The sequence below is a fragment of the Tursiops truncatus genome, chromosome 9, assembly GCF_011762595.2.
Source record: "Tursiops truncatus isolate mTurTru1 chromosome 9, mTurTru1.mat.Y, whole genome shotgun sequence".
In the NCBI taxonomy this organism is placed as follows: Eukaryota; Metazoa; Chordata; class Mammalia; order Artiodactyla; family Delphinidae; genus Tursiops; species Tursiops truncatus.
Window position 1 is genome coordinate 99,626,624 of NC_047042.1, and position 27,750 is coordinate 99,654,373.

The 27,750-nt window shown below is 42.7% G+C and overlaps 1 protein-coding gene and 1 long non-coding RNA gene across 4 annotated transcripts in view; one reads left to right on the forward strand and one right to left on the reverse strand.

The window, feature by feature from the left end:
• The window catches only part of RHEB (Ras homolog, mTORC1 binding), a 46,999-nt gene extending 28,331 nt beyond the window's left edge, over window positions 1-18,668 (reverse strand). The window contains exon 1 of the mRNA XM_019930319.3: window positions 18,464-18,668. Coding sequence (XP_019785878.1) covers window positions 18,464-18,515 — 52 coding nt within the window. The 5' untranslated portion in view covers window positions 18,516-18,668. The remainder of the gene's footprint in view (window positions 1-18,463) is intronic.
• Window positions 18,669-18,976: 308 nt separating this feature from the next.
• LOC109549165 (uncharacterized) lies at window positions 18,977-27,414 on the forward strand. Of its 3 annotated transcripts, none has more exons than XR_002175372.3 (4): window positions 18,977-19,314; window positions 19,786-19,925; window positions 25,466-25,599; window positions 26,729-27,414. It is a non-coding gene; the product is annotated as an uncharacterized lncRNA (long non-coding RNA). The 3 variants fall into 3 exon arrangements; XR_012334151.1 differs by having other exon boundaries at window positions 18,977-19,240; XR_012334152.1 differs by having other exon boundaries at window positions 18,977-19,100.
• The last annotated feature ends 336 nt before the right edge of the window (window positions 27,415-27,750 follow it).

The window sequence follows — 27,750 nt, forward strand, 5'->3', positions numbered from 1 at the left end:
AGCAACTAAGCCCATGCGCCACAACTACTGAGACTGCGCTCTAGAGGCTGCGAGCCACAACTACTGAGCCCACATGCCACAACTACTGAAGCCTGCTCACCTAGAGCCCGTGCTCTGCAACAAGAGATGCCACTGCAATGAGAAGCCCGCGCACCACAATGAAGAGTAGACCCCGCCAGCTGCAACTAGAGAAAGCCCGCGCGCAGCAACGAAGACCCAACACAGCCATAAATAAATAAATAAAAATATATTAAACAATTATATATATAAAAAAAATTTCTCAAGGAACAAACATCAGTGATGCCTTCTAATAATTGACTTGAATGATCCTTGGAAGAGGCCAGAGCCAGAAAGTGAAAGAAAGCTGCTGACCAAGCACTGAGGTCATATTTTTTTATGTGTCTGGGATGGGGGTGGCAAATGGGACAGGACGCAGTCCTACCAGGAACCAAGCAAGCTCCCCACAAGAGGACTGTGGACTGGGGCCAGATGATGGGCAATGAAAAAACCCAATAGAAAAGAGTGAGTAAAGATGGGAAGAGGGCAGAGGAAGTAAGAGGAAAACAACTCAAACACCAATCTGTAATCCCAAATTCCCAGCCACACAAAAACTCTATTACTAAGAAAAAGCAGCCATCAGAATAACTGGAATAGGTGAAATTAATCTTATAAAGGTCTGTGAAGACTGTAACTGAACATGCCCAGAGTTTCCAGAGATTATCCAAGGAATTGCTTCTACTTTAAAAAACAGATTAAACATGATCAAGTGAATATGAAAAAACTTTTTTTTCACAAATACTCTGTTTAAAAAAAATCTAGGTAACACCTTTTGAAATAAGTTCCTACTATTTCACATAAAATACATTTCAAGTAAATAATGGAATAACTGTGGTTATCGCCACAGGGCAAAAAGTATTCACCACGTAATAATCAACTTTTCCCATTTCCAGGATTCCATCTATTCTAAGAAACATCATCTGTTAACAGCAGCTTTGCGGGGCAGGGGTTGATGAGAGCACACTAGTAAATTAAAACCACAATACACCCTGGCATTGAGGAAATATAATTAATAGAAACAGGACTGTGGGTTAAGGTTCAGCATTTGAATTCAGGTTATGGTGTGAACCCCAGCTGTGTCTCTGGGGAAGTTAATGCCTTTGTGCCTTGGAACCCTCATGCATGTGATGACTAAACACACTACACCTTAAGTCCACACACATCGACTGATCCTATTCCATAATAGGATTCTATGATCACCTGAATTCTGAAAAAGATGTCAGTATGATACACCTGACTGCCACCTACAAGGATCCTGTAATCTCAACAGAAAGGAAGGCACCTATGTGAAAAGTCAAGTACACCCCTCCCCCCAACAGGATTAGAAAGTGGTGGTGATGTGTTTTAAAAAAGAACAGCCAGGGAGTTTCCCAGCGGTCCAGTGGTTAAGACTCCATGATTCCACTGCAGGGGGCATGGGTTTGACCCCCGGCTGGGGAACTAAGATCCTGCATACCACGCGGTGCGGCCAGAAACACACACACAAAAAAGGAAGAACCACCACTGGAGAATTTCTACTGAGGCGAGGGACATGAGAGGATGAAACACTAGGGAGATCAGGATGAAATTCTGAAAAACGGACTAGAAATGAAAAATGGGCATTTTAACCTGCTTCAAAATAGGTATTTAATACAAACCAGAAAAGGAAAAAAATGGAAAAATTGATCTGTAAGGGAAACAAGAACCTCAGAAAATTTTAAAAAGAAACAAGTATGTACTTGATTTCAAGACTTACTAGGAGACTACAGTTATCAAGACGTGTGGTATTGGCATAAAAACAGACATATAGATTAACGGAACAAAATACAGGTTCCAGAGATAAATCCACACATATAAATGATCAGCTGATTGTGGATAAAGGTGCAAAGGCAATTCAAGGGAGAAGCAACAGTCTTTTTCAACAAGTGGTGCTGACACAACTGGATATCAATATTAAAGAGAAAGAACCTGACCATATCCCATATACAAGTATAGGATAAAAAATGGATCACAGACCAACTGCAAAACCTAAACTATGAAACTTCTGGAAGAAAACACAGGAGAAAATCTCTGTGACCTTGAGTTAAGAAAGATTTCAAAAGCACAATCCATAAAGAAAAAAAAGGATATACTGGACTTCATTGAAATTATAACTGGTCAGTAAAAGATTCTTGTTAAGGGGATGAAAAGACAAACCACAGACCTGGAGAAAATGTGCAAAGCACGTTATCCGACAAAGGGCATGAATCAGGATATATAACAAACTCTCAAACTTTAACAATAAGAAAACCACCCAATTAAGCATACGAGCAATAGATGTGAACACTTTAACAAAGAAAATATTCAAACGGCAAGTAAGGACTTCCCTGGTGGTGCACTGGTTAAGAATCCGCCTGCCAATGCAGGTGACACGGGTTCGAGCCCTGGTCCAGGAAGATCCCACATGCCGCGGAGCAACTAAGCCCCTGTGCCACAACTACTGAGCCCGTGCGCCACAACTACTGAGGCCTGTCCACCTAGAGCCAGAGCTCTGCAACAAGAGAAGCCATCACGAGAAGCCCGCGCACCGCAACGAAGAGTAGCCCCAGCTCCGCTGCAACTAGAGAAAGCCTGTGTGCAGCAACAAAGACCCAACGCAGCCAAAAATAAATTTATTAAAAAAATAAAACTGCTGCTAATCAAATTATATATAAAAAAGGCAAGTAAGCCCGTGAAATGATGCTTATCATTATTCATTAGGAAAATGCAAATATAATTACAGTGAGATATAACACATCTAATTAATAATGTCTACAATAAAAAAACACTGACAATACCAGTACTGGAGAGGATGTAGAGCAATTGTTCTCTTTGGTGGGGATGCAAAATGGTACAGTCACTTTGGAAAAAGTTTTTAAAAAATAAAACACACATTTATCAGATGACCCAGTAGTCCCATTCTTAGGTATCTTTCCAATAGAAATGAAAACTATGGTCACACAAAAACTTGTATGCATATATCTGTAACAGCTTTATTCATAATTGTCCCAAAGTGGAAACAAACCAAATGTCCTTCAACCTGTTACTGGATAAACAAATTATATTAAATCCATACAAAGGAACACTACTCAGCAATAAAAAGAAATGAACTACTGATAGACACAACAACACGGATAAATCTCAAATGTGATTCTATTTATATTACATTCTGGAAAAGACAAAACTACAGGGACAGAAAACAGAAGGGGGTAAGGGCTGACTACAGGGGCACAAGGGCATTGTGGGGGGTTGATGGAACTGTTCTGTGTCTTGTGGTTGTGGTTACATAACTATAGAGTGCTTGCTAAAACCGGGCCATACACAAAAAGGGATAAATTTTACTGTATGTAAATTGTACTTCAAGTTTAAAAAAGAATCTTAACCTTTACCTCAGACACAAAAATTACCTGGAAATGGATCACAGACCGAAACTTCAGAGCTAAAACAATTATACTTCTAGAAGTAAACATGAGAACATTTTTATGATCTTCAGATAGGCAAAGATTCCTTACATGATAAAAAATGAGTAAACCATAATCAAAAGAACTGATAAACTGGGCTTTAACAAAATTACAAATTTCTGTTCTTTGAAACATAAGAAAATGAAAAGGAAGCCATGAACTAGGAGAAAATATTATATATATATGAAAAAGAACTATTATTCAGAATACATAACTCAATAAAAAGAACCCAATAACAAAGGCAAAACACTTGGACACTTCACAAAAGAAGATATACAAATGGGCAAGAGGTATATGAAAAGATGCTCAATGTCATTAGTCATTGGGAAAAGTCAAATTTCCATGGCCTACCACATCAGTACTGCTAAAGAGTTAGAAAACTGACAATATCAGATGTCAGTGAGGATGGGTCTCATTTGTTGCTGGCGAGAGTGTAAAACGGTACAAATGCTTTGGCAAACTGGTAGTTGCTCAGAAAACTAAAAACTTAATACATGTGACCCAGCAACTCCATTCCAAGGTGCTTATTACCAAAGAGAAATGACAGTGTCAACAAACATACAACAGATGCTCATCAAAGCTTTATTCTTAGCATGAAGCACTGGAAACAAGTGACTGGAGAAACAAATTATGGTATAAGCATACAACAGAATACTACTCAGCAATAAAAAGAAACTGCTTATATATGTGACAACATGGATGGATCTCAAAACATTATACTAAATGAAAGAAGTCACACGATAAGAGAATTTATTGTGTGATTCTATTTATGCGAAATTTTATAACAAGAAAAACTAATCGATAGTAATGGAAAGCAGGTCAGTGTTTGCTGGGGAGTGGGGTGGGGCATGAGGGAACTTCTGGGGATGATGAAAATGTTTTTTATTTTGATTGGAGTAATGGTTTTACATAGGTGAATAAATCTGTCAAAACCCATCTAACTTTACACTTAAAATGGGAACTTTATTAGACATAAATTATACCTCAATAAAACTTGATTTTTCTTTGTTTTATTGAAGTATAGTTGATGTACAATATTACCTAAGTTATAGATGTATAATATAGTGATTCACAATTTTTAAAAGTTATACTCCATTTATAGTTACTATAAAATATTGGCTATATTCCCTGTGTTGTACAATATATCCTTGTAGCTTATTTTATACATAATAGTTTGTACATCTTAATCCCCTACCTCTAGGTTGCCCCTCCGCCCTTCCGTCTCCCCATTGGTAACCACTAGTTTGTTCTCTGTAACTGTGAGTCTGCTTCTTTTTTGTTATATTCACTACTTTGTTGTATTTTTTAAATTTTTATCATTTTTAAATTATGGCTGCGTCAGATTTTCATTGCAGCACGCGGGACCTTAGATGCGACAACCGGAAAGCCGCTGAGGCATGTGGGCTTCTCTCCTGTGTGGTGCACAGGCTCCAGGGGGCGTTGCCTCTGTAGTTTGTGGCACATGGGCTCTCTAGTTGAGGAGCACGGGCGTAGTTGCCCACAACATGTGGGATCTTAGTTCCCCAACCAGGAATCGAACCGTGTCCCCTACATTGGAGGGCTGATTTTTTACCACTGGACCACCCGGGAAGTCCCTGTTGCATTTTTTATTTTCCACATGTAAGTGATAGCATACAGTATTTGTCTTGGAGGGTATTATGCTAAGTGAAATAAGTCAGACAGAGAAAAACAAAACTTGATTTTAAAACAAGTATTAAAAAGGGAAGACATATATTTTTTTTTTTACAAAGCATAATAGGATAGTGATTAGCTAGCTATGTGACAGTAGGCAGTTTTCCTGGTCTGTTTCCTCATTTGTAGAATAGATATAATAACAGCACATACTTTATAGGTAGTTGTGAAGATTAAATGAAAATATCGATACATGCAGAATATCTGCTATGTAATAATAATGACATTTATTGAGGACTTATTACATAACCACATTCTAGACATTTTCATTTAATCCTAGTCTCACATTCTAATAATTGTATCTAATATATTAACTTGAAATCTAAGAAAATGATATACAGTAACAACTACTGAAGCTAAATCCTCAAACTCACGTGAAAAAATATCAAGAAATATAAGAATACACACACATACCCCTAATGCAGAAAATTACTGTTTCAGTAATCACTGTGTAACAAACACCTCAAAACTTAGTGGCTGAAATCAACAACTATTTCATTTCTTCCTGATACTACAATCAAGGCTGGGCTCGGCCGGCTCCTCCGCTGGTCTTTTTTTTTTTTTAACATCTTTATTGGAATATAACTGCCTTACAATGGTGTGTTACTTTCTGCTTTATAACAAAGTGAATCAGTTATACACATACATATGTTCCCATACCTCTTCCCTCTTACGTCTCCCTCCCTCCCACCCTCCCTATCCCACCCCTCTAGGTGGTCACAAAGCACCAAGGTGATCTCGCTGTGCTATGCGGCTGCTTCCCACTAGCTATCTATTTTACGTTTGGTAGTGTATATATGTCCATGCCACTCTCTCGCTTTGTCACAGCTTACCTTTCCCGTTCCCCATATCCTCAAATCCATTCTCTAGTAGGTCTGTGTCTTTCTTCCTGTCTCACCCCTAGGTTCTTCATGACATTTTTTTTCTTAAATTCCATATATATGTGTTAGCATATGGTATTCGTCTTTCTCTTTCTGACTTACTTCACTCTGTATGACAGATTCGAGGTCCATCCACCTCATTACAAATAGCTCAATTTCGTTTCTTTTTATGGCTGAGTAATATTCCATTGTATATATGTGCCACATCTTCTTTACCCATTCATCCGATGATGGACACTTAGGTTGTTTCCATCTCTGGGCTATTGTAAATAGAGCTGCAATGAACATTTTGGTACATGACTCTTTTTTTTTTTTGCGGTACGCAGGCCCCTCACTGTCGTGGCCTCCCCCGTTGCAGAGCACAGGCTCTGGACGCGCAGGCCCAGCGGCTATAGCTCATGGGCCCAGCCACTCCGCGGCATGTGGGATCTTCCCGGACCGGGGCACGAACCCGTGTCCCCTGCATCGGCAGGCGGACTCTCAACCACCACGCCACCAGGGAAGCCCCACATGACTCTTTTTGAATTATGGTTTTCTCAGGGTATATGCCCAGTAGTGGGATTGCTGGGTCATACGGTAGTTCTATTTGTAATTTTTAAAGGAACCTCCATACTGTTCTCCATAGTGGCTGTACCAATTCCCACCAGCAGTGCAAGAGTGTTCCCTTTTCTCCACACCCTCTCTAGCATTTATTGTTTCTAGATTTTTTGATGATGGCCATTCTGACTGGTGTGAGATGATATCTCATTGTAGTTTTGATTTGCATTTCTTTAATGATTAATGATGTTGAGCATTCTTTCATGTTTGTTGGCAGTCCGTATATCTTCTTTGGAGAAATGTCTATTTAGGTCTTCTGCCCATTTTTAGATTGGGTTGTTTGTGCTGGTCTTAAAGTCACCCCTTGGCTGCCTCTGCTGGTGGGAGGCTGGGGGCCAGACTCAGCTGGGACGGCTGGACCTTCTCCTTTCCCACCTGTCTTCTAAGGTCTCTCCCCCATGTTCCTTGAAGCTCCAGAGAACACAGAAGCTGCCGACTTCTTAAGGCTTGAGCCTGGCACTGGCCCATCATCATCTCTGCAGTGTCTTGCTGGTCAGGAGTGCCAAGGGCCAGGACATGAATAAGTACCAGGAAGGTGCTTCTCTGGGAGCCACTGATGGAAGGACATCAATAAAAGGGACCAGGTGGGCTTCCCTGGTGGTGCAGTGGTTGAGAGTTCGCCTGCCGATGCAGGGGACACGGGTTCGTGCCCCGGTCTGGGAAGATCCCACGTGCCGCGGAGCGGCTGAGCCCGTGAGCCATGGCCGCTGAGCCTGTGCGTCCGGAGCCTGTGCTCCGCAACAGGAGAGGCCACAGCAGTGAGAGGCCCGCATAACGCAAAAAAAAAAGTACCAGGTTTGCAAACAGCAGAGAAAGACTACGGAATCACCTGGGGTCGTAAACGGATGGCAACCTGAATATCATCATTAAAAGGCCGAGAATAACAACGAACCATATGAAGGTTTCTTTAACAATGTGTTCCTTACACAATACACGATACCAATTACATGCTGACTAAAAAAATGTGTAGTCCTGCCCCCGGTGGCGCAGGTTAAGAATCTGCCTACCAATGCAGGGCACATGGGTTCGAGCCCTGGCCCGGGAAGATCCCACATGCCACGGAGCAACTAAGTCCGTGCGCCACAACTACTGAGCCCGCACGCCTAGAGCCCGTGCCCCGCAACGAGAAGCCACCACAACGAGAAGCCCGCGCACCGCAACGAAGAGTAGCCCCCGCTCGCCGCAACTGGAGAAAGCCCATGTGCAGCAACGAAGACCCAATGCAGCCAAAAAAAAAAAAAGGGTAGCTCTGTCAATAGCAGCTTTTTTTTTTGTTGCTTTTTTGAGGGGGCAGGGTGGGATGTATAAATATCAGGGTCACCAAGGAATCTTTTGGGAAAAAAACACAAAACACCTCACCATTCTAATTTTAAAAAGGGTGCCTAAGGAGTTCCTGTGTGCTCTGCAGAAGTGCTCCCTGTGATTCTAACGTGCATCCCCATCCCCACATCTCCACCACATACAGAGTCGGATGAGGGCATGTGATACAGATAATCCAAATTTTAATTGTTCACCAGAACCTACAAGTGAGACACTGTTTTAAGAGTTTACAACCCAATTCCTGGAAATCTCCACCCCTTCCCCAAAATAGTTGGAATAATTCTCCCACTCATTAGCCTATGAAATTACCCAACCTATAAAAACTAACCACCCCATATTTCGGGGCCTCTCAACTTCTAAGACGGCCCACACTCTGTCTATGGAGTGTGTATCTCCCTGAGTAAACCTTCTTTCACTTAAAAAAGTTTACAAAACATTTTCACATGAATTATCTCGCTTGTTCCTATGAATTAAGCACGGTTGACATCATCTTATTCTCTCTCACACTCCCTTACCAATTTTCAAAAAACAGATGCTAGGAGAGAAAAAAGTTAAGGTGCAAGTATTATTTTGACAAAGAGAATAACCACATAAAACTGGTTCATAGAATTACTAGTCATTCAAATACTTTTTTTTAATATATAAATTTATTTATTTATTTTTGGCTGCGTTGGGTCTTCGTTGCTGCATGCAGGCTTTCTCTAGTTGCAGTGAGCGGGGCTACTCTTCATTGCGGTGTGCGGGCTTCTCATTGTGGTGGCTTCTCTTTTTGTGGAGCACAGGCTCCAGGCGCATGGGCCTAAGTAGTTGTGGCACACGGGCTTAGCTGCTCTGTGGCATGTGGGATCTTCCCGGACCAGGGATCGAACCCGTGTCCCCTGCATTGGCAGGCGGATTCTTAACCACTACGCCACCAGGGAAGCCCTCAAATACTTATTAGGCGCTTACTATTGCCAAGCACTAGGCTGCCAGATACATTCCACTGAGGAAAATAAGAGAAATAAGTTTGTACCATAACATGAAGATCTGAGTTACATAAATGAAGAAGTTTGTTAACTGTCTGGGTTATTAAGCTAAAAGGAAAAAATGAAAGTGCTGACAAGAAAGGCCACGGACCTGCTTCCCTAAAGATTTTAAAAACAGGATATTCATCTCTCTGGGATGATTTATAGGTAAAGCCAAGTTGGAAGGTAAGGGAATAGAACTGATAAACTGCAGTCAATTATATGTTTGGCAACAATGAAGAGTGAATTTTGCTAGATTTGTGGCCGAAATTGGGGAGAAGGCTGGGGGTCGGGTGGGAAAGAGCTAGAGAAAAGCAAACAAGAGATAAATTCCTAAATTATAAAACAATCTTTAATGAGAACATGGAGTTTAAGACTGACCAAAACTAGTAATAAAAAAAGTTAGGAAAATGAATTGAGACATAAAGCATATTTATCAATCAGCATGAATGGTTATTAATAAAGATTATTTCTTCAAAAGCTCTTTAAAACTGCACTGACCCCACATACTAACACCAATCCATCCCTCACCATACCTGTGCTACCTCATGGAGTTTAAAGATATCCCACACCAGTAAATGCTTTAAAAACACCAGCCAATCATTATTAATAGTAGTAACTGTATACTGTGGCTACCTCACTGGACTGAAGCTCCCTGGGGGCACAGATCAGGACTGCCCTGTCCTTGGTGGCTAAGTACACAGTGCCTGGCACATAGTAGGGACTTAGGTTACTCAAACATGTAATGAACACCTATTTGAATAACATGGGATACACTTAACTCACACACTGCCCTCTTCAACCAGTCATTTCAGCAATTCAGTCCTTTGAGGGTCTGAAATCCTCTGGATAGCTGATAAAAGTCCTGGACTCTTTCCCTAGAAAATATGCACCCAGTCTCAGGCAAAGCTCATGAAGTCCAAGTTAAGAACCACTACTCGAAGTGGGCACCAGAACTGAAGACAGCACTCTGCCTGGGGTTCAGAGTTCGGCCGAGCTAGTTTACGATGAGAACCCGTCAACTGAACTGCTCAGAAAATTAATCCAGGTCTCTCCACCTGCATCTCCTGCATACAGGAGATTCTTCTGAAATGTAAATGTAAGACTTCACATCTGTGGCCCTCCTTTCCTCCAGCAGCCGCCTCAGTGATGTTCTGTTCTGAACTTTTGCATGGCTCTCCTCTGTGGTCAGGCACTCCTGCCCCCTGGTGTACTCAAGACCACACTCACATCTAGTTTCTTCCCAGAAGGTGGGTTGGAAATCCCACTTCTACCCCCACCACGGAGCACCATATTTTAGTGTGGTGTGTCCAGTCTGCCAAGGTCATTTGGAACCCTCCTCCATCTTGATGCCAGCCACCATGGCTGAATTCTGCCAACTAGGTTTTTCATTCAGTCACTCATATAAATCATGAACAAGACTGAAGAGAAACTATATTTTTAAATACTCTCTTTAAAATAAATTCCGAAAGTGCTTTAGATTTGAAAACCAGCAAAATACTGGCCAGATGTATTTATATCCAAGACATACAAGTCTAAGAAAAGCATTTTCATGTCTTAAAACTATATTAACTGTAAAAGTCACAGTTAATTTCTCTCCATGTCCACAAATTATTTACCGTGCCTTCATGTAGCTAACATTCAACTTTGAATCCTGCAAAAAGCAGGACCATAACATAGCACGTTAAAGTGCCTATTTGTTTCAAAAGTCCCTGAGGCGTCTTTCTGCAAGTAAGAAAGCGCAACAAAAAGAGAAATGGGGGAGGGGGAGCAGGGGGGTAAGAGGGAACTCAATTATACCACAGTTAGGACGCCAACCAACCAAGGACCTGTACGAGTTAGTTTTATTAGGATCCTTAAATCACCCTGCTTTCACTTGCCCACAGAGTGCAATACAAGGTTTCCGGCACTTCTGTTCTAAACTAATACCAATTTAGACTTCAAATTCCAATGCCTTATGTGGCGCTCTCTTTTATTAGATGCCCAATATATATTTAAGATTATTAAAACACTAAAATAGTATCCCCGGACCTTTGTGTTTGAGATATTAAATTAAATTTCTAAATCAATGAACCATTCATGTCAAAGGTACCCAAGAGTTTACATTCTCACGGTTATCAGTTTAAGACAGACTGTGAGTACTCTACTGTTAAGACTTAATTTGGTCCTTCAAAATAAATGAGAATAAAGGTTCTCTCAAGTGTGAGCACTAGAGATTTCATAATGCTTTTTTTAACTTGCACAATCAAGTCCATGTTCAGTTATGATTTATTCAAATAAACAAGTACAATCCACTCATGGACAGTATTAAAGTTATTAAGTCTCTCTTCCAGACCCTAAGCTAAGGAAACTGTTGTACGTTTTTGACTCCATAATCACAGGTAGGATGGCTATTTCTCATTTTGTGATAAAGTTGCTGATAATTGTACTTGAAAACCATGTTAATTAGCATACAGATCCTGCTGTGCTGCCACCTTGAAATTTTTGTTACTCTTTGGGAGCTTCACTAGTACCAGGTCAAAAACCAAGACCTCACCCCAAACTACACAACAATGAGAGGCCAAGTCAACCGGCATTTAGACATTCTAACTCTCCCCAGGCTTCAGTGATTCACCGCTTATTACACAGGAGGAAAGTTTCCCTACAGTCCCTGTGCAGCCAGCTCCTGACCACCTTTTCCAACCCCACTTCTTCCCACCTGGCAACGCTTGGCTGCCCCAATCCCTTCCGCTGTCAACATGTCACGTTCTTTCCCGCCTCACCATCCTGGCCTCGTCCGGTGCTGCAGGGCCTCTCCTGGAGTCTCCTCTAAGACCGCGGTCACCGCATCCCCTTGAACAGGAGTGAGCAGCAGTCTAGCAAGATCCCGCACACCATGCTTCGATGGCTCTCCAAGTACAGTCTGCACAACTCTGGGGGTCCCTTGAGACTTTTTCAGGGGGCTCACAAGTCAAAACTATTTCCATAATACCATATATTATTTGCCTTTTCCACTATGTTCATATATGCACAAATGGTGCTAAACCAGTGGTGGGTAAAACTGCTAGACTGGTGCCCCTTAGCACAAATCAGACAGTGGTCACAAACTGCAGAGGACAGTCATTGTATTCTTCACCATCGTGCACCCGCAGCAAAAAAGGAAAAAAAAAGCCACGCCATTTTTACTTAACAAAGTCCTTGAGGAAGTGGTAAAAATTATTTATTTTATTAAATCTTGACCTTTAAATACATGTCTTTTTAATGCTCTGCAGACAAAATGGGATGTATGCATAAAGCATGGAAGTGTGACGCTGTCTGGGAGAAAAGCACTTGTGCAACGTTTGGGAAGTGGTCTGAAATAGACACTTTTATCATGGAACACCATTTTTACTTGCAAGAATGACCAACAAACTATCATTGTTTCAGATGTGGGTATCTGGCAGACATTTTCTTGGAAATGAAAGAAATGAGACTGTCATTTTAAGTAAAACTGGTAGCATTTTGCCAACAATCAAATTTGAACTCTCAAGAGGAATTAGAATTCTGCATCACTCAGAGTGAACTTAACAGCTTCCCAATATTTAGATTTTTCTGAGATTGATAGTGATATTAAAAATGTCATTTAAAGAAATATTGGTATATTGAAATGCGTCAAAATGTGGAAGGATCTGCATAACAGTGAACCAATATTTTCCAAATTACCAACGTACGATGTTCCCAAATCAGGTATGGGTAACAGACCCATTCAAAGTGCAAACAAACCAACAGAGTTCAGTGTAACAGAGTAAAACAAACTTCATCTACATGAGTTTAGATGCTAAAACTAACTTCTAACAAACTACCACTTATGGAGTCTTGGTTCGATGGTGTCAAAGAATACCCACAATTACCTGAAAAAGTAGTATTAAAATGCTCCTTCCTTTCCCAGGTATGTATCTGTGCAGGCTCATATACTTTAATTATTAAAGTAACATATTGCAATAGAATGAATTCAGAAGCACATATGAGAATTCAGCTGTTTTTTAAACCAGGTATTGAAGATACTTGCAAAACTGTAGACCACCACCAAAATCCCAGTTGCTTTTTTTTTTTTGGCAGAAATTTATAAGCCAGTCCTAAAATTCGTATGAAAATACAAGGGACTCAGAATAGTCAAACAATCTTAAAAAAGAATTAAGTTAGAGGGCTCACGCTTCCGTGTTTCGTCCTTCTCTGTTCAAAGGAACAGAGTCCAGGAATAAACCCGTACATTCATGGTCACGTGGTTTTTGACAAGGATGTCAAGACAATTCAGTGAGGAAAGAATAGTCTTTTAACAGAAGGTGCTGGGACAACTTGATATCTACATACAAAAGAATCAAGTTGTACTCCTATCTCCCAACACATACAAAATTTAACTCTGAATAGATCATAGGCCCAAATATAAGAAATAAAAGTATAAAACATTTAGAAGAAAACATAGTGGTAAATCTACATAGCCTTGGATTGGGCAACGGTTTCTTAAACATGACACCAAAAGTACAAGTGACAAAAGAAAAAACATAAATTGGACTTCGTCAAAATTGAAGATGTGATACATATATACAATGGAATATTACTCAGCCATAAAAAAGAATGAAATAATGTCATTTGCAGCAACATGGATGGACCTAGAGATTATCAAACTAAGTGAATTTAAGCCAGACAGAAAGACAAATACTCTGTATCACTTATATGTGGAATCTAAAATATGACACAAATGAACTTATTTACAAAGCAGAAACAGACTCACAGGCATACAAAACAAACTTATGGTCACCAAAGGGGAACGGAGGTAGGGGGAGGGATAAATTAGGAGTTTGGGATTAGCAGATACAAGCTATTATACATAAAATAAACAACAAGGTCCCACTGCATAGCACAGGGAACTATATTCAATACACTATAATAAACCATAATTGAAAAGAATATGAATATATATATATTACAGAATCACTTTCCCGTACACCAGAAACTAACACAACGCTGTAAGTCAACTGTATTATATGTCAATAAAAAAATAAATAAATAAAAAATAATAAAAATTCAACAAAAAGATAACAAGTGTTGGCGAGGATGTGGAGAAATTGAAACCAATTTCAACTGTTGGCTGGAATGTAAAATGGTTGGAAAACAGTTTGACAGTTCTTCAAAATATTAAACATAAAATTACCATACAACCCAGCAATTACACTCCTAGGAGTATACCTAAAAGAAGCGAAACATGTCTACACAAAAATCACACACACAAAATGTGAAATACGAATGCTCAGAACAGCAGTACTTCTAATAGCTCAAGTGTAGAAACAGCCTGCATGTCCATCAATTGACAAATGTGTGAACAGAATGTGGTATATTCAAATAATGCAATATTATTTGGCAACCAAAAGGAATGAATTACTGATACATGCTACAACATGGATGAACCTTGAAAATACTTATGTTAAACGACAAATGCCAGGCACAAAAGACCACGTATACGTGATTCTATTTATATGAAATGTCCAGAATAAGTAAATTCATAGAAACAGAAAGTAGATCAGTGGATGATAGGGGCTGAGGTAAGGAGAGGATGGGAAGTGACTGACTGCTAATGAGTACAGAGTTTCTTTTCGGGGAGATGAAGGTAAGTAGGGATCGATATAACCCACATGGACATCAAAGTAACATCTGATATAACAAAGAAGAAGCAAACTCACAGATATACAAAACTAACGGTTAGCAGTGGGGAGAGGCAATACAGGGGTGGGGGATTAAGACGTACAAACTTTTATGTACAAAATAAGCTACAAGGATATATTGTACAACACGGGCAATACAGCCAGTGTTTTATAGTAACTATAAATGGAGTATAACCTTTAAAAATTGTGAATTACTTTGTTGTATACCTGTAACTTATATAAACATTGTACGTCAACTATACTTAAAAAAAAGTCTCAAAAATTACATTAAGCACGGGAAGTCATAATCGCAAATTCAAGCTCTGATTATTCTCTTGTACAAAACAATGTATGACACTGAAAAAAAAGTTAATTTCAAGCTTCAACACAAGGTGGTCACTATAGGACTATCCCCTCCCACAGGTACACAACCTTTTACCTTAAAAATTTTCAGGGGCTTCCCTGGTGGCGCAGTGGTTGGGAGTCCGCCTGCTGATGCAGGGGACGCGGGTTCGTGCCCCTGTCCGGGAAGATCCCACATGCCGCGGAGCGGCTGGGCCCGTGAGCCATGGCCGCTGAGCCTGCGCGTCCGGAGCCTGTGCTCCGCAGCGGGAGAGGCCACGGCAGTGAGAGGCCCGCGTACCGCAAAAAAAAAAAAAAAAAAAATTCAATGCAATGTGTTAGAAAAGGATAGGATAATTAAAAAATATACAGTAAATCAGAAGACAATTGGACTATATTCTACCGGAAACAAATTTTAATGACATCTTTCCCTCTGAAGTATCCAAATCAAAGGATGCATGTTCTTTACTACCTAAAAGATTTTGACAAGGTAGCTAATAATTTGAGTTACTTTTACTGAATTGCCTTTTACCAAACCATAGAATTGTTTCATTTTCTCTCTTAAGATCTTTCACATTCCTGATTCCCTCCTGCTTGTTAACCCCTGAGGCTTACGTATGACAGTCTTTTGTTGACGGTCTAATGGTAAACTCCATTATCAAAGCTCTCTGTAGAACATTCCAGTGAAAAAGGTGCCAGATTTTATTTGAAGATAATTAAATGACACCATAACTTTAATTCGATTAAGTTTAGTTACCTCCTATCACGGGACTACTCGTTTGTGTTAGAAACAATAGATGTAAGGGAGCTGGTACATTTGGCCACCACTAAAACAATTACTACAAAGCACTCCCTGAAAGCCAGCCTGCGTTACAGGTGACGTGTCCTAAAAAGCTTAACATTGTAAATAACAGGAAAAGTACTTCAGGGGGGAAAAAAAAGAGTTGTATAAATTACCTGAGAATTAATTATATTTTCCTCACTGGTAGGTTTATCAATGTTTTTAAAAAATACAAAATTTGAACGCCAAGTAGTAAAACAATCATTGCACTTGCTAGTTTTATATGAAGGCAAACTTTTAAAATAAACTTACAAGTATTTTACTAGTCAAACTGGCATAAGATATTTAACCGAAAGAACATTCTAGGAAAGGTGTGGTTTCTAGCTTAGCCTTTTCCCACCCCCAGTAAATATGACACAACAGCTTAGTATCACAAAGTAACACAACCTAGAAAAGAAACACAAATACTCAAATTTCTCTAGCATAGCGCCATTCGCAAGCAAGCGTGTCAGTAAACTCAGAAGTCTGAATAGTGAATAATTCTCTGAAGAGTAGCTACTACATGGAATCAGGGAATTATCTCCTTTTTTGATGCTGGCAAAACAAAAGCGCCCACAACTACAAAATGTCCTGGTTCATAACAAAGGTAAACAATTGTAAAATCAAATGCAAAGACTGGGAATAATTTAACCTCTGCAAAATACATTTCACTTTAATCACCACATATGAAAATAAATACGGAGAAAATGACGTAGGATATAGCAATATGACATACTGAAGGCACAGAAAACAGGGACTGAACTTACTCTGTGTGCCACTGGAGGCTAATTTAGCACAGTATTTTATTAACAGCAGTTTAAAATAAATGTCAAGTGAAGGCAAAGGGGTGACGTGTCACATCTGGGTCTTTAGGAGCATGATGACTAGAAGGCAGATAAGACAGAATGGGTTTCGACTAGACATAAGGAACTTCTTTAGCAAAACAGTGATAAAATGCTAGACTTGCTTACTGAAGACTGGAATCACCAGCTCCAGAATTTCAAGGGGTCAATAAGTCGGGATCTTTTGGGGCATTCTCCCAGTTTAGATCAGGTAGCCCAGGTACAGGTCACCTGTAACTTGATTATTCAGAGACTGCTACGTTTAATTAGTGGGCACTCTATCTGATTAGATAGAACTCACTCAAGAGCCTAGATATGTTATAGTCCCACACTTCAAAATGCAGAGAAGCAAAGGGCTCCGTGGTTCAGACTGCCAATAAAGGTGGGATGCCGGGTTCCATACAGGCATTCGGGACGGTCAGGGACTTCAAAAGCCTCCAGCTGAGGCACGGTTCCTTCATGGCTGCAGCTGTTAACGCTGTCACCTGTTCTTCCCCCACACGATTTGGCATTGCACCCTACAGGAGTCACCCCTATCTCTACACAAGCGTCTCTCAGCCTCTGATCTTGACTCCCCCCTGCACCCCCCAGCCCTTTGACGGAGAGAGATGATAAAAGGATGAGTAAGCACGCTGTAGCTAGTCTTGGGCAAAGAGCACAGACCTTGGCACTGGCCGTGGAAAATGGGGGTGAAGAAGCAGAACAGAAAGCGAGCGAGCTCGGGGAGTCCGTCCAATGAGCAGCCGGCAGTTACAAGCCTTCCTCCTTCTGCAATCACCAGAGACTCCAAACCTGCTTTCACGCCCCCGCCCCACTGTGGTCAAGCGCACATTCTCCTGAGGCTCATTTACTTCTTAAAAACAACACGAAAAGATAAAGGTAATTTCTCCAGGCTGCCCGTTGTCAAAGACCATAAAGCCTCACCCTGAAGCATGGCTAAGTCCAACGGTTCTCTTTTCTCACTCGTCTTCTAGCACCCATTCCATCTCCACTCCACCCCAGACCACCTCCGTTCGGCAAAAAAGCGACTGCCACCAACAGTTGCAAATATATGTCAACCTTTTTCGGGGGTGGGGGGGAAACTTTTGAATTACTTCAACAGCCTGGTTACAAGTACCTGACCTTATTTTTTTCCCAAAGAAAAATAGGACACCGAGAGATCAAAAATTCCTTTCTGTGCCCTCCTACTTCGGCCACTGGCAGCATCTAAGGGGCTTCCGAAGAGGACTCTTCCGAGTTTCTTCCGTAGGAAACTTGCCCTTACTAGCCAAACGTCCTTTAGGTCCCTGGTTTTCTTTAAAATGCTGAACTTCACAGACAGAAAAACCGCAAGGTGCTATTTCCTTTGTTAAAATCCCATGGAATTTAATTGGGGGTGGAAAGGCTAGCAACGATCACGACAGCTCGCCGCGGGGAGGTGCAAAGGGACAGGTGCGGCTCCTGCCTTTGCGGGCCCCGCGGCAGTCGGCCGAGCGGCAGACTCCGTACCGCCTCTCCGGCCCCGGACCAACCTGAGCTCCCCGTCCGCCCGCGGCCTCCCAGACACTTCCCGCCGCGCCCGGGCCGCCCGCCGCCGCCCCGCGGGCCCGGCCGCGCCGCCGCCTCCGCTCAAGATGGAGGTGGCGGCGGCGGCGGCGGCGGCGGCAGTGGCGGCGGCGGCGGGCGGCTGGTTACGAAACGCGCGGCCGCCACATGGCCGCGCCGGCCCCAAACTTGGCCGGGCCCGCCGCGCCCCAGCGCCCAGGCGAGGCCGGGCTCGGGCGCGAAGAGGCCGCACGGCGCCCGCCACTCACCCACAGACCGGTAGCCCAGGATCGCGATCTTCCGGGACTTGGACTGCGGCATCTTAGCGGCCTCCTCAGCCCCGGGCCAACCACATCAACCGTGGCGGCGGCGGCTCCTGTGCTGCGATCGGTGGCGGCCGCGCCGGGGCACAGCGGCATCCAGGGGCGGGGCGGGCGGGCGCGGCTGCCTCGGCTCCTCGCTCGCGCGCCCAACCGCCCGGAACCGCCGCGCGGCCCCGCCCCCAAACACGCCCACGTGACCGCGCGCCGCCGCAGGGCCCCCAGACAGAGGCTCACGTCAGCGCCGCACTCCCGCTGCGGCGGCCGCCCTCGCCCCCGAAACGCACGAGGTTGCGTCGGGCGGTGTTTTACTTTAAACGGAAAAAGAGAGGACGCCGAGATGCCCATGGAAAAATCACGACTGAAACTCGCTGCGTCATGACCCTCCCACCGGCTTCCGCCGCTTTTTAATTACACCAGTTCTCTCCGAGCGCTGATTGGGCAGTTCTAACCCGCCCGCACGATGACGCGACGGAAACTCCTTCTCCCATTGGGGGCGGTGGAGAGGAGGAGCCAGAGGCGGGGCTGCTTGCCCGGGAGCTAAAAATAAATTCGGACTGGGACCGCGCGGTTGGGCACCAGTGAGGTTTGAAGGCTTCGAACTTCGTAAGGGTCGGTGGCGGACGGGAGGGGCGGAGAGAAGCTAGCTCCCCAGTGATTGGTTAGGTCGGGGTGAGAAGGCGGGGCAAGGTGTGAGAGATGCGGTGATTGGTGGAACGCTGAGAGGTTCGTGGACTCCCGCCCTCTGAGCCCTTAAAAGGCGCGAGGCGGGTGGCGGTTGCTCGCTGGGCTGTTGGTTGGTTAGTACCTTACTCGTGTTTTATTTTTTTAAACTCTTTGCTATATTAGCGTTAGTAAGTCTGGGTTTGATGATGCAGGTGATGACTGAGTATCATCCATGGGTGAAGGACCGTGGGAAGAATGGAATATGCGTTAATTCAAAATGTTATGCATTTCATTGAAAAAGTGCGCACCCCCCAGTTCTGGTCTCAACCCTGGGATTTGCGGATCCCGCACACCTCACGGGAAATAAATAGCGCAAGTTGACACATCTTTAACTGTCAACACCTGCGTGGCTAATTAAGTAGGCAAACGTAACACCAGCCGTTGTTTGTTGAGAACTCTCCAGAACCGTCCTTCCGAGGTGGGGCGCGGGGGGGGGGAGGGGATTTAAGACCGATGCGCCTGCTCTCTGGCGTGGGTTGACCTCTTCGGTAAAGGGACGCTGTTGTATTTACCACAAAAGGCGCACTAACAACCCCTTTTTCCAGTGGTGCTGATGAAGGGCCCTGGGTGTGGCACCAATTTTGGGGTACAAGAAGGGACGCCAGCCCGGGAGGCCTGGTTCCTGCAAAAAGAAGGTGAAAGCCGGGACCAAGAAATGAGGATGCGATCAGAGCTTTCCGTCATGGTAGGTATTCTTGTCCATGGCGGTTGCCAAAGAAGCAGATACCCACTAATCCTACCGATGTCCCCTGTTGTGCTCGGGCTGAGTGGCAGCGTTGACCAGCGTGGCTGAGTGAGACCACCGCTCTCTGGTCATGGCCTCTCCCAGTGAGCACAGAGGAGGAGCCCCCAGGAAGCTGAGCGGCAGGGTAGGATTCCTGGTATGAAGATTTAGAGGTGACAGCCTCATACAGACGCCTTGTTGAGTTAGAACACTGGCGTTACGGCAGAATCCTTACACCATCCCGCTGAAGTACTCAACAGGAGAGGGGGTGTGCACATATTCATGTCCTGGGGCGTCTACAGATTGAAGCACCAGGCCACCAGCTGGAAGTGAGAAATGCCTTTAAAGTTGTATTTTATCTAAATGGATTTTTGCATTTCTACTCTGTAATTAGTTGAAATATTTTTTAAAATTCTGGTCAAATGTGGAATTTTTATCCTGTGAATTTGGATGCACCTACTGCAGTATTTTGAACGGATGGTACTAGACTCTCTAGTGTGTTGTGAAATCAGCTTAGTGGATTTTTTTTGTTTTTTTAAATAGAAGAACAGAATAAAAAAGTAGCTTGCATAGTAAGGGTGAGTATTGTTTCATGACACTTCTGTTGTATGTATATTTATAGTTATGCTATATATGTGTATCGTATACTGAGTTCCATTGTAAAATGTATTTCTTACTGTGCATTTTGCATCAAAAAGTTTGAAAGCACTGTCCTAGCCTGGGAGTTGTAGGAGTCCAGACTGGGAAATGCACTTGTAAAGGACAAATTCATTCAAGAAATGTTTCAGTTGTGTTAAAGCCCTTTAAGGCCAGACCCAGGAGTTCTGAAAATTCCTTTATTCCAGAATGGGGAGAATTTCTTTGGTTTAAGAAATGACTCAGATTACCTAAAATATTTGGGATTGATGTATGAATTCACATAGAAATAACTGACTGCAGCCAGACCATATAGAAAATGGACTTGCTTCTGAATTCAAAGTACGGTTGACCTTGAACAACACCGGTTTGAACTGCAGGATCCACTTACACCCGGATGTTTTCAATAGCAAATACTATAGTACAACACAGTCCAAGGTTGATTGGATCTGTGGATGCCGGGTGGCAGATACAGAGGAACCACAGATCCGGAGGGCCATTCTCGGATTTTCCACTCAGCAGAGGATCCGCCCCTAACCACTGTGATGTTTAAGGATCAATTGTAGTTCTTCTGATTGAGAACACTTGTTAACCTTTTGAGCAGCAGGGAGTTCTGCCACCAATCAATTTCTCCTGTGCAGGTTCTGCTCTGTCTTACCGGCTCTGCATACTGCCTTCTCTCTGTGTGTCCTTCTGTTGCCCTGGGAACCAAGAATCTGGTCTCTTCCATTTAAATTCCAGAGAGAAGACATGGTGAGGTCAGCTAATTAACATTATCTCTTGAGTGAGGAGCTCATGCTAAACCTATAGGTTGGCCAGGTTAGGCTCCCTTGGCCCAAACCTCCTGTGTAGCTGGTTGTGGCAGTTCATGGCAGTTACTTGAAGCTTCAGCTGTTCGTTATTTGGGATTATATTGTGGGATGTCATTTCTAAGGCCAGTGACATCTGACTTGTAGTCAGAACTAATTCCCGGAGGTAATGTACAAAACGTCTTTTTTTCTACATTGGGTTAGACTAAGAAAGAGAGGAGTGAAAATCACTACTATGCTTATTTTTCCTAGAAAGACATCTGTGAAATTATTTTACCTTTTTGCACGTGAAAGGGTGACCCTAAATGAAAGTAGGCATGAAGGCGTTTTGCTGTTGTCTTGCGTTTTGAGTATTTGATGAAGGAAGACTAGAAAAAGAACTAGGCTCACCTTAACCTTGGTACAAGCCAAATCAGAGTGGTCTGTTATGCCTCACATAGGGTATTGTTAAAAATCACACAGTCCAGATTTGGGCAGCATGCCAAGGTCATTTCATTGTGTGGTCTTGTGAATGAGAGAGCGGTTTCCTCGGCAGGGCCTTGGTAGGCCTGGCCTCAGTGTCCTAGCATGAGGCCATCATGCAGAAGCCATGCCCCCGACTTACCCGGGGCTGAAAGAAGATCCTCTTTTTTTCCAAAGCCAGGGGATCAGCCTGGCCCAAACCCTGAGGTGTGGGGTTTCATGAGGTGCTCCCAGAAGCGGGAAGTGGAGTGAGCCGGGGTGGCCCTCAGTCCGTGGCGTGGGCTGAGTGTGAGAAAGGAAGTCAGCTCAGCAGGAGTGCTGAGGACAGGTCAGGCCTCTGCAGTAGCTGTAGATTATTCGCCATGTGAGGGGATGAATTGTTACCGACTAGGGTTCTTGGACTCTTTAATGAGTAGAAATTGATAGGAGGTCAGATGAGAAATTCAGACAAGGCTTTACTGGGACTTGTGCTGTAGCACGAGGGAGCTAGAACAAGTAACAGGTGCCTTTGCTCGCTCCCTGAGGGCGGGTGAGTTGGTCCCTTAAATGGGGAGAGGATGGGGGCCGACTGGTGGGTCCGGCTGGAGGTGGCTTAGGTGGTCTGCCCTCCCCCTTGGTGATGCTGTGTGCAGGGATCATGCTTTTGCTCCTGGTACCTCAGATGTGGCAGTTGGGTTTTGGCTTTTTTGTATCTTATTGTTCATAATTGGCCCCAACAATACATGCATGCAGCTATTTTTAGTCCCTTTTAGTTTCTTTGTATTCTGTTGCTCCAGGACTGGGGAGAGGAGATGTTTGTCCAGGTGCAAGCACTGCAGTGAAAGGTCCCAGGTCCCAGCCTATGTCAGAATGTGTCCCCCACAAAGATATGTTGAAGTCCTAACGCTCTCAGAATGTAATCCTATTTGGAAATAGAGCTGTTGATGATATAATTAGTTAAGGTGAGGTCATACTAGAGTAGGGTGGCCCCTAGTCCAATATGACTGGTTTCCTCATAAGAGAAGAGGAGATGCAGACACACACACAGAGGGAGGTAGAGACTGGAGTGATGCTACCACAAGCCGAGGAGCACCTGGCGCTCCCAGGAGCCAGAAAAGGCAAGGAAGCGCCCTCCCCCAGAGACTTCAGAGGGAGCATGGCCCTGCTTCCCTCTGAAGGGAGGGTTTTAGACTTCCGGCCACCAGAACTATGAGAAAATAAATTTACTTTTTTTTCCCCCCATGGGTTGTGGGATCATAGTTCCCCTACGAGGGATTGAACCCAGGCCCTTGGCAGTGAGAGCACAGAGTCCTAGCCACTGGACCGCCACGGAATTCCCTTTATGTTTTTTTAAGCCTCAGTTTGTAGTATTTTGTTAGCAGCAGCTCTAGAAAACGAACCCGTCAACTGTCCTCAAATTATCAGTAAAGTTTCATTTAAAGTTTGAATCTAGTTTCTGCTGGGCGGTGGGTGAAATTGGCCTTCTTCCCAGCATCCCAAGCCAGCTTGTGCCTAGGGGGAGTGTTCACTAGCAGAGTGCTAGCTGCCCGGCAGAGCAGGTCCTGAGGGTCCCTGTGTGGCCATCAGGCATGATGGCTGGAGGGGAGCAGCTGCTCCTAAGAGCCCGTGCAGCAGCAGCAGCATCTGGGGATGCTTGGGAGAAGCGGGGGGGCCAGGTCCTTGCAATAAAACCAGGTGATGGCTTAGCCACCGAGGCTTCGATTACACATGCTCTTCAAATGTGCCTTAGATGTGGAATTTAGTCACAGTGCTCATAAGCCACCGAAAGTTATAATTACCATCTGAGAGACATATTCACCATTGGCTCCTCCTCCTATGTGAAGAGTCCTCAGTGTTGGGTTTTATCCAGCGTGTTGGGATCCAGGGTGTCTACCATTGGTGTGCAGGGAAAAAAAAAGAAAGAACTTCTTGTGTTTTTTTAACATTTTTATTTTAAGAATAAAATAATTGAACTTTGCTAATATGTAATACTGTGTATGGAATGACATGGCACCGCCATGGCAGACGGTGGCATGTGGTGCCTGGGCTGAGAGGTGTCCTGTTGGGGCTTCCACAGCAGGGAGGGGCCGGCAGTGTTGTCCTCACTGTTTAGTGTTCAGAATATTATAATGTATTGCTTTTCACATGTCTGGTTCTGAGGAATTTCAGAATGTATTATCTAAGTTCTGCTAAACTGAATCTCACAAAATGGTCATGGGTCTTAAAAGATTTCCTTCAAAGAAACCATGGGGCTTCCCTGGTGGTGCAGTGGTTGAGAGTCCGCCTGCCGATGCAGGGGACACGGGTTCGTGCCCCGGTCCGGGAAGATCCCACATGCCGTGGAGCGGCTGGGCCCGTGAGCCACGGCCGCTGAGCCTGTGCGTCCAGAGCCTGTGCTCCGCAGTGGGAGAGGCCACAACAGTGAGAGGCCCGCGTACTGCAAAAAAAAAAAAAAAAAAAGAAATCATGAATTAATGATGAGAATAAAAATGCAATATAAGCACACACTAAGAAAAATAGCAGGGCTACCACCTCTTCCTTGTATGAGCTTTTTCCAGCTACATTAAAGGTAAACATGATAATCTAATCATATCTTTTTAGTGACCAAAAAGTTTTACAAAAAGGTAAAAATTAAGAGCATTAAAAATATGGATTCACATCCACTATCATTAATGATGACTAAGTGTAATTACACCTTGATATTAGCTGATAATGTAGTGAATATCCCTTAACAAATAATGAGATGTTTAAAAACTAAGCATCCAGAACACTAAGGCAGATTTTACAAATTTTTCTGCGGCTTTTTTCTTTGGAAAATTTCAAGCATATATGAAAGTAGGTTAGTACAGTGAACCCCAGACCCATCACTTGCTTCATTCAATATTTACTGAGTCATGGACCATCCTGTTCCATGCTACCCATTACCCAACCACACATGGATTGTTTTGAAGTAAATCCTAGACGTCATACCATTTCATTCATAAGTGTATAAGTATTTTCTCTGAAAGATGACTCTTTAAAAATAAAATGTAACATGCCATTTTTACTCTGAAAACAAAGAAAGCCAATTAAGGAATCGTTAATACCATCAAATAGCCGGACTATTCAAATGTCTCTTAATGTGTCATAATTTTCTTTGCAGTGTGTTCAAATCAGAATCTAATTAAAGTCCATATGGTGCAATTGGTTGCTATATCTCTCAAGTCTTTTTTTAAAAACAAACTTTTATTTTTTAGAACAGTTTTAGATGTACAGAAAAATTGGGAAGATAGTGTAGAGAATTCCCACATGCCTTGCACCCAGTTCCCCCGTTATTAACATCTCACACTAGTGTGGTACTGTTAGAATTAATTAACCAATATTGATTCATTATTATTAGCTAAAGTTCATACAGTATTCAGATTTCCTCAGTTTTCCCCTAACACCCTTTTTCGGGTCCAGGGTCCCATCCAGGACACCCCGTTACATTTAGTTGTCATGCCTCCCTAGGCTCCCCTTGGATGTGACCATTTCTCAGACTCTTCTTGTTTTTGATGACCTTGAAAGTTTGAGGAATGCTGACCAGGTGTTTTGTAGGTTGTTCCTCAATTGGGATTTGTCTGATGTTTTTCTCAGGTTTTGGGAGGAAGACCACAGAGGTAAAGTGCCATTTTCATCACATCAAAGGTGCATCGTATCCCTGTGACCGACCACTGTGGTTGTTGTCCTTGATCACCTGTCTGAGGTGGTGACTGTCAGCTTCCCCACAGGTAAGTTACTCTTCTTTCTCCCTTTCCATGCTGTCCTCTTTGTAAGGAGGTCACTGTGTGCAGCCCTCATGGACGGGACTTTATGCTTTACCCTGGTTTCCTCCTGCCTGAAGAATTTCCTTTAGCATCTCTTATAGTCTCTGGCAACAAATTCAACATTTATTTATCTGAAAATTGTCTTTATTTCATTTCTTTAACTTTTTATTTTGAAATAACTATTAACAGATAGTTTAAAAATAGTACAGAGAGGTCCTGTGTACCTTTCTCCTGACGGTAACATCTTACATAAATGGGGCACAATCTCAAAACCAGGAAATTGGTACAATCCACAGAACTCATTCAGAATTCACCAATTTTACATGCACTCATTTGTGTGTGTGTGTTCTATTCAGTTTTATTACATGTGTGGATTTGTGTAACCCAAACCACAATCATAATACAGAGCTGTCCTATCACCACAAATATCTCCCTCATGTTATTTTATTCCTCTACATTTTTGAAAGACGTTTTATTTTGCTGGATATAGAATTTTAAGTAGACAGCGTGTGTGTGTGTGTGTGTGTGTGTGTGTGTGTGTTTAGTATTAAAGATGTTCCCTTTTCTTCTGGCCTCCATTTTTTTTCTGTTGAGAAGTCAGCTATCAGCTTGTTAATTCCTTTATGTAATATGTTCCCCACTACCCTTCTGCTTTTCAGATTTTGTCTTTATTTTTGGTGTTTAGAGTTTGACTGTGATGTGCCTATGTGTAGTTTTCTTTGCTTTAATGCTGTTTGAGGTTTACTGAGCTTCTTAGATTTGTGAGTTACTGTTTTTGATCCAATTTGGAAAACTTCCCTGCCAACATTTCTTCAGGTGTTTTTTTTCTGCCCTCATACTCTCTCCTCTCTTATTCTGGGACTCCAATTTCACACATATTAGACAGTTTGATAGCTTTCTACCAGTCACTAAGCCTCTGTTTTTCTGATTTCTAGTTTAATAATTTAAAAATTTTGGACAACATATTCTTTAGTTCTAGGATTTCCATTTGGTTCCCTTTTATAGTTTCCACTTCTCTCCTGAAGTTCTCCCATCTCTCCCCAGCATACCCCTGTTTTCTGTAAGTTCTTTTTTTTTTTTTTTTTTTTTGCAGTACTTGGGCCTCTCACTGTCGTGGCCTCTCCCACTGCGGAGCCCAGGCTCCAGACCCGCAGGCTCAGCGGCCATGGCTCATGGGCCTAACTGTTCCACGGCATGTGGGATCTTCCCGGACCAGGGCACGAACCCATGTCCCCTGCATCAGCAGGCGGACTCTCAACCACTGCACCACCAGGGAAGCCCTGTAAGTTCTTTAACACGCTTATCGTAGTTATTTTAAAATCTTTGTCTGCTAATTGTAATGTCTGGATCATTCATAGGTCTACTTTTATTGAATGACTTTTCTCTTGATTATAGGTCATTTTTTGTTTCTTTTCACATCTAGTAATTTATATTTTATGGTGGCCATTATAGATGAAATGTTATAAAAATTCTGGATTGTGTATCTTCTTTTGAAACCTGTTGAGTTTTGAGTTAATATTTGTATGTGGTGAAAAGTATGGCTCAAAGTTTCTTTTATTTTTTGCACATGAATATCCAGTTGTTCCAGCACCATTCATTGAAAAGACTCTTCTTTCTCCACTGAATTGCTTTTGCATCTTTGTCAAAATTCAGTTGTCCATATATGTGTGGGTCTATTTCTGGATGCTCTTCTGTTCTGTTGATATATTTGTCTGTCATTACATCAACATTATATTGTTTTGATTATCATAGCTTTATAATAAATCTTGACATAAGGTAGTTTTATTCCTCTAATCTTGTTCTTTTTCAGAGTTGTGACTAATCTAAGACCTTTGCATTTTCATATGCATTTTACAATCAATTTGTCAGTTTCTACAAAAAAGGCTGCTGGAATTTTGATTGGCATTGTTTTGAATCTATAATCAGTTTTGGGAGGACTTACATTTTAGTGATACTGAGTCTTCTGACCCATGAGCAAGGTATATCACTCCCCTTATTTAGGTCTTCATTGATTTCTCAGCAGTATTTACTACTTTTCAGTGTATAGGCTGTATATATCTTTTATCAGATTTACTCTAAGTATTTCATATTTTGATGCTGTTGTAAATGGGATTT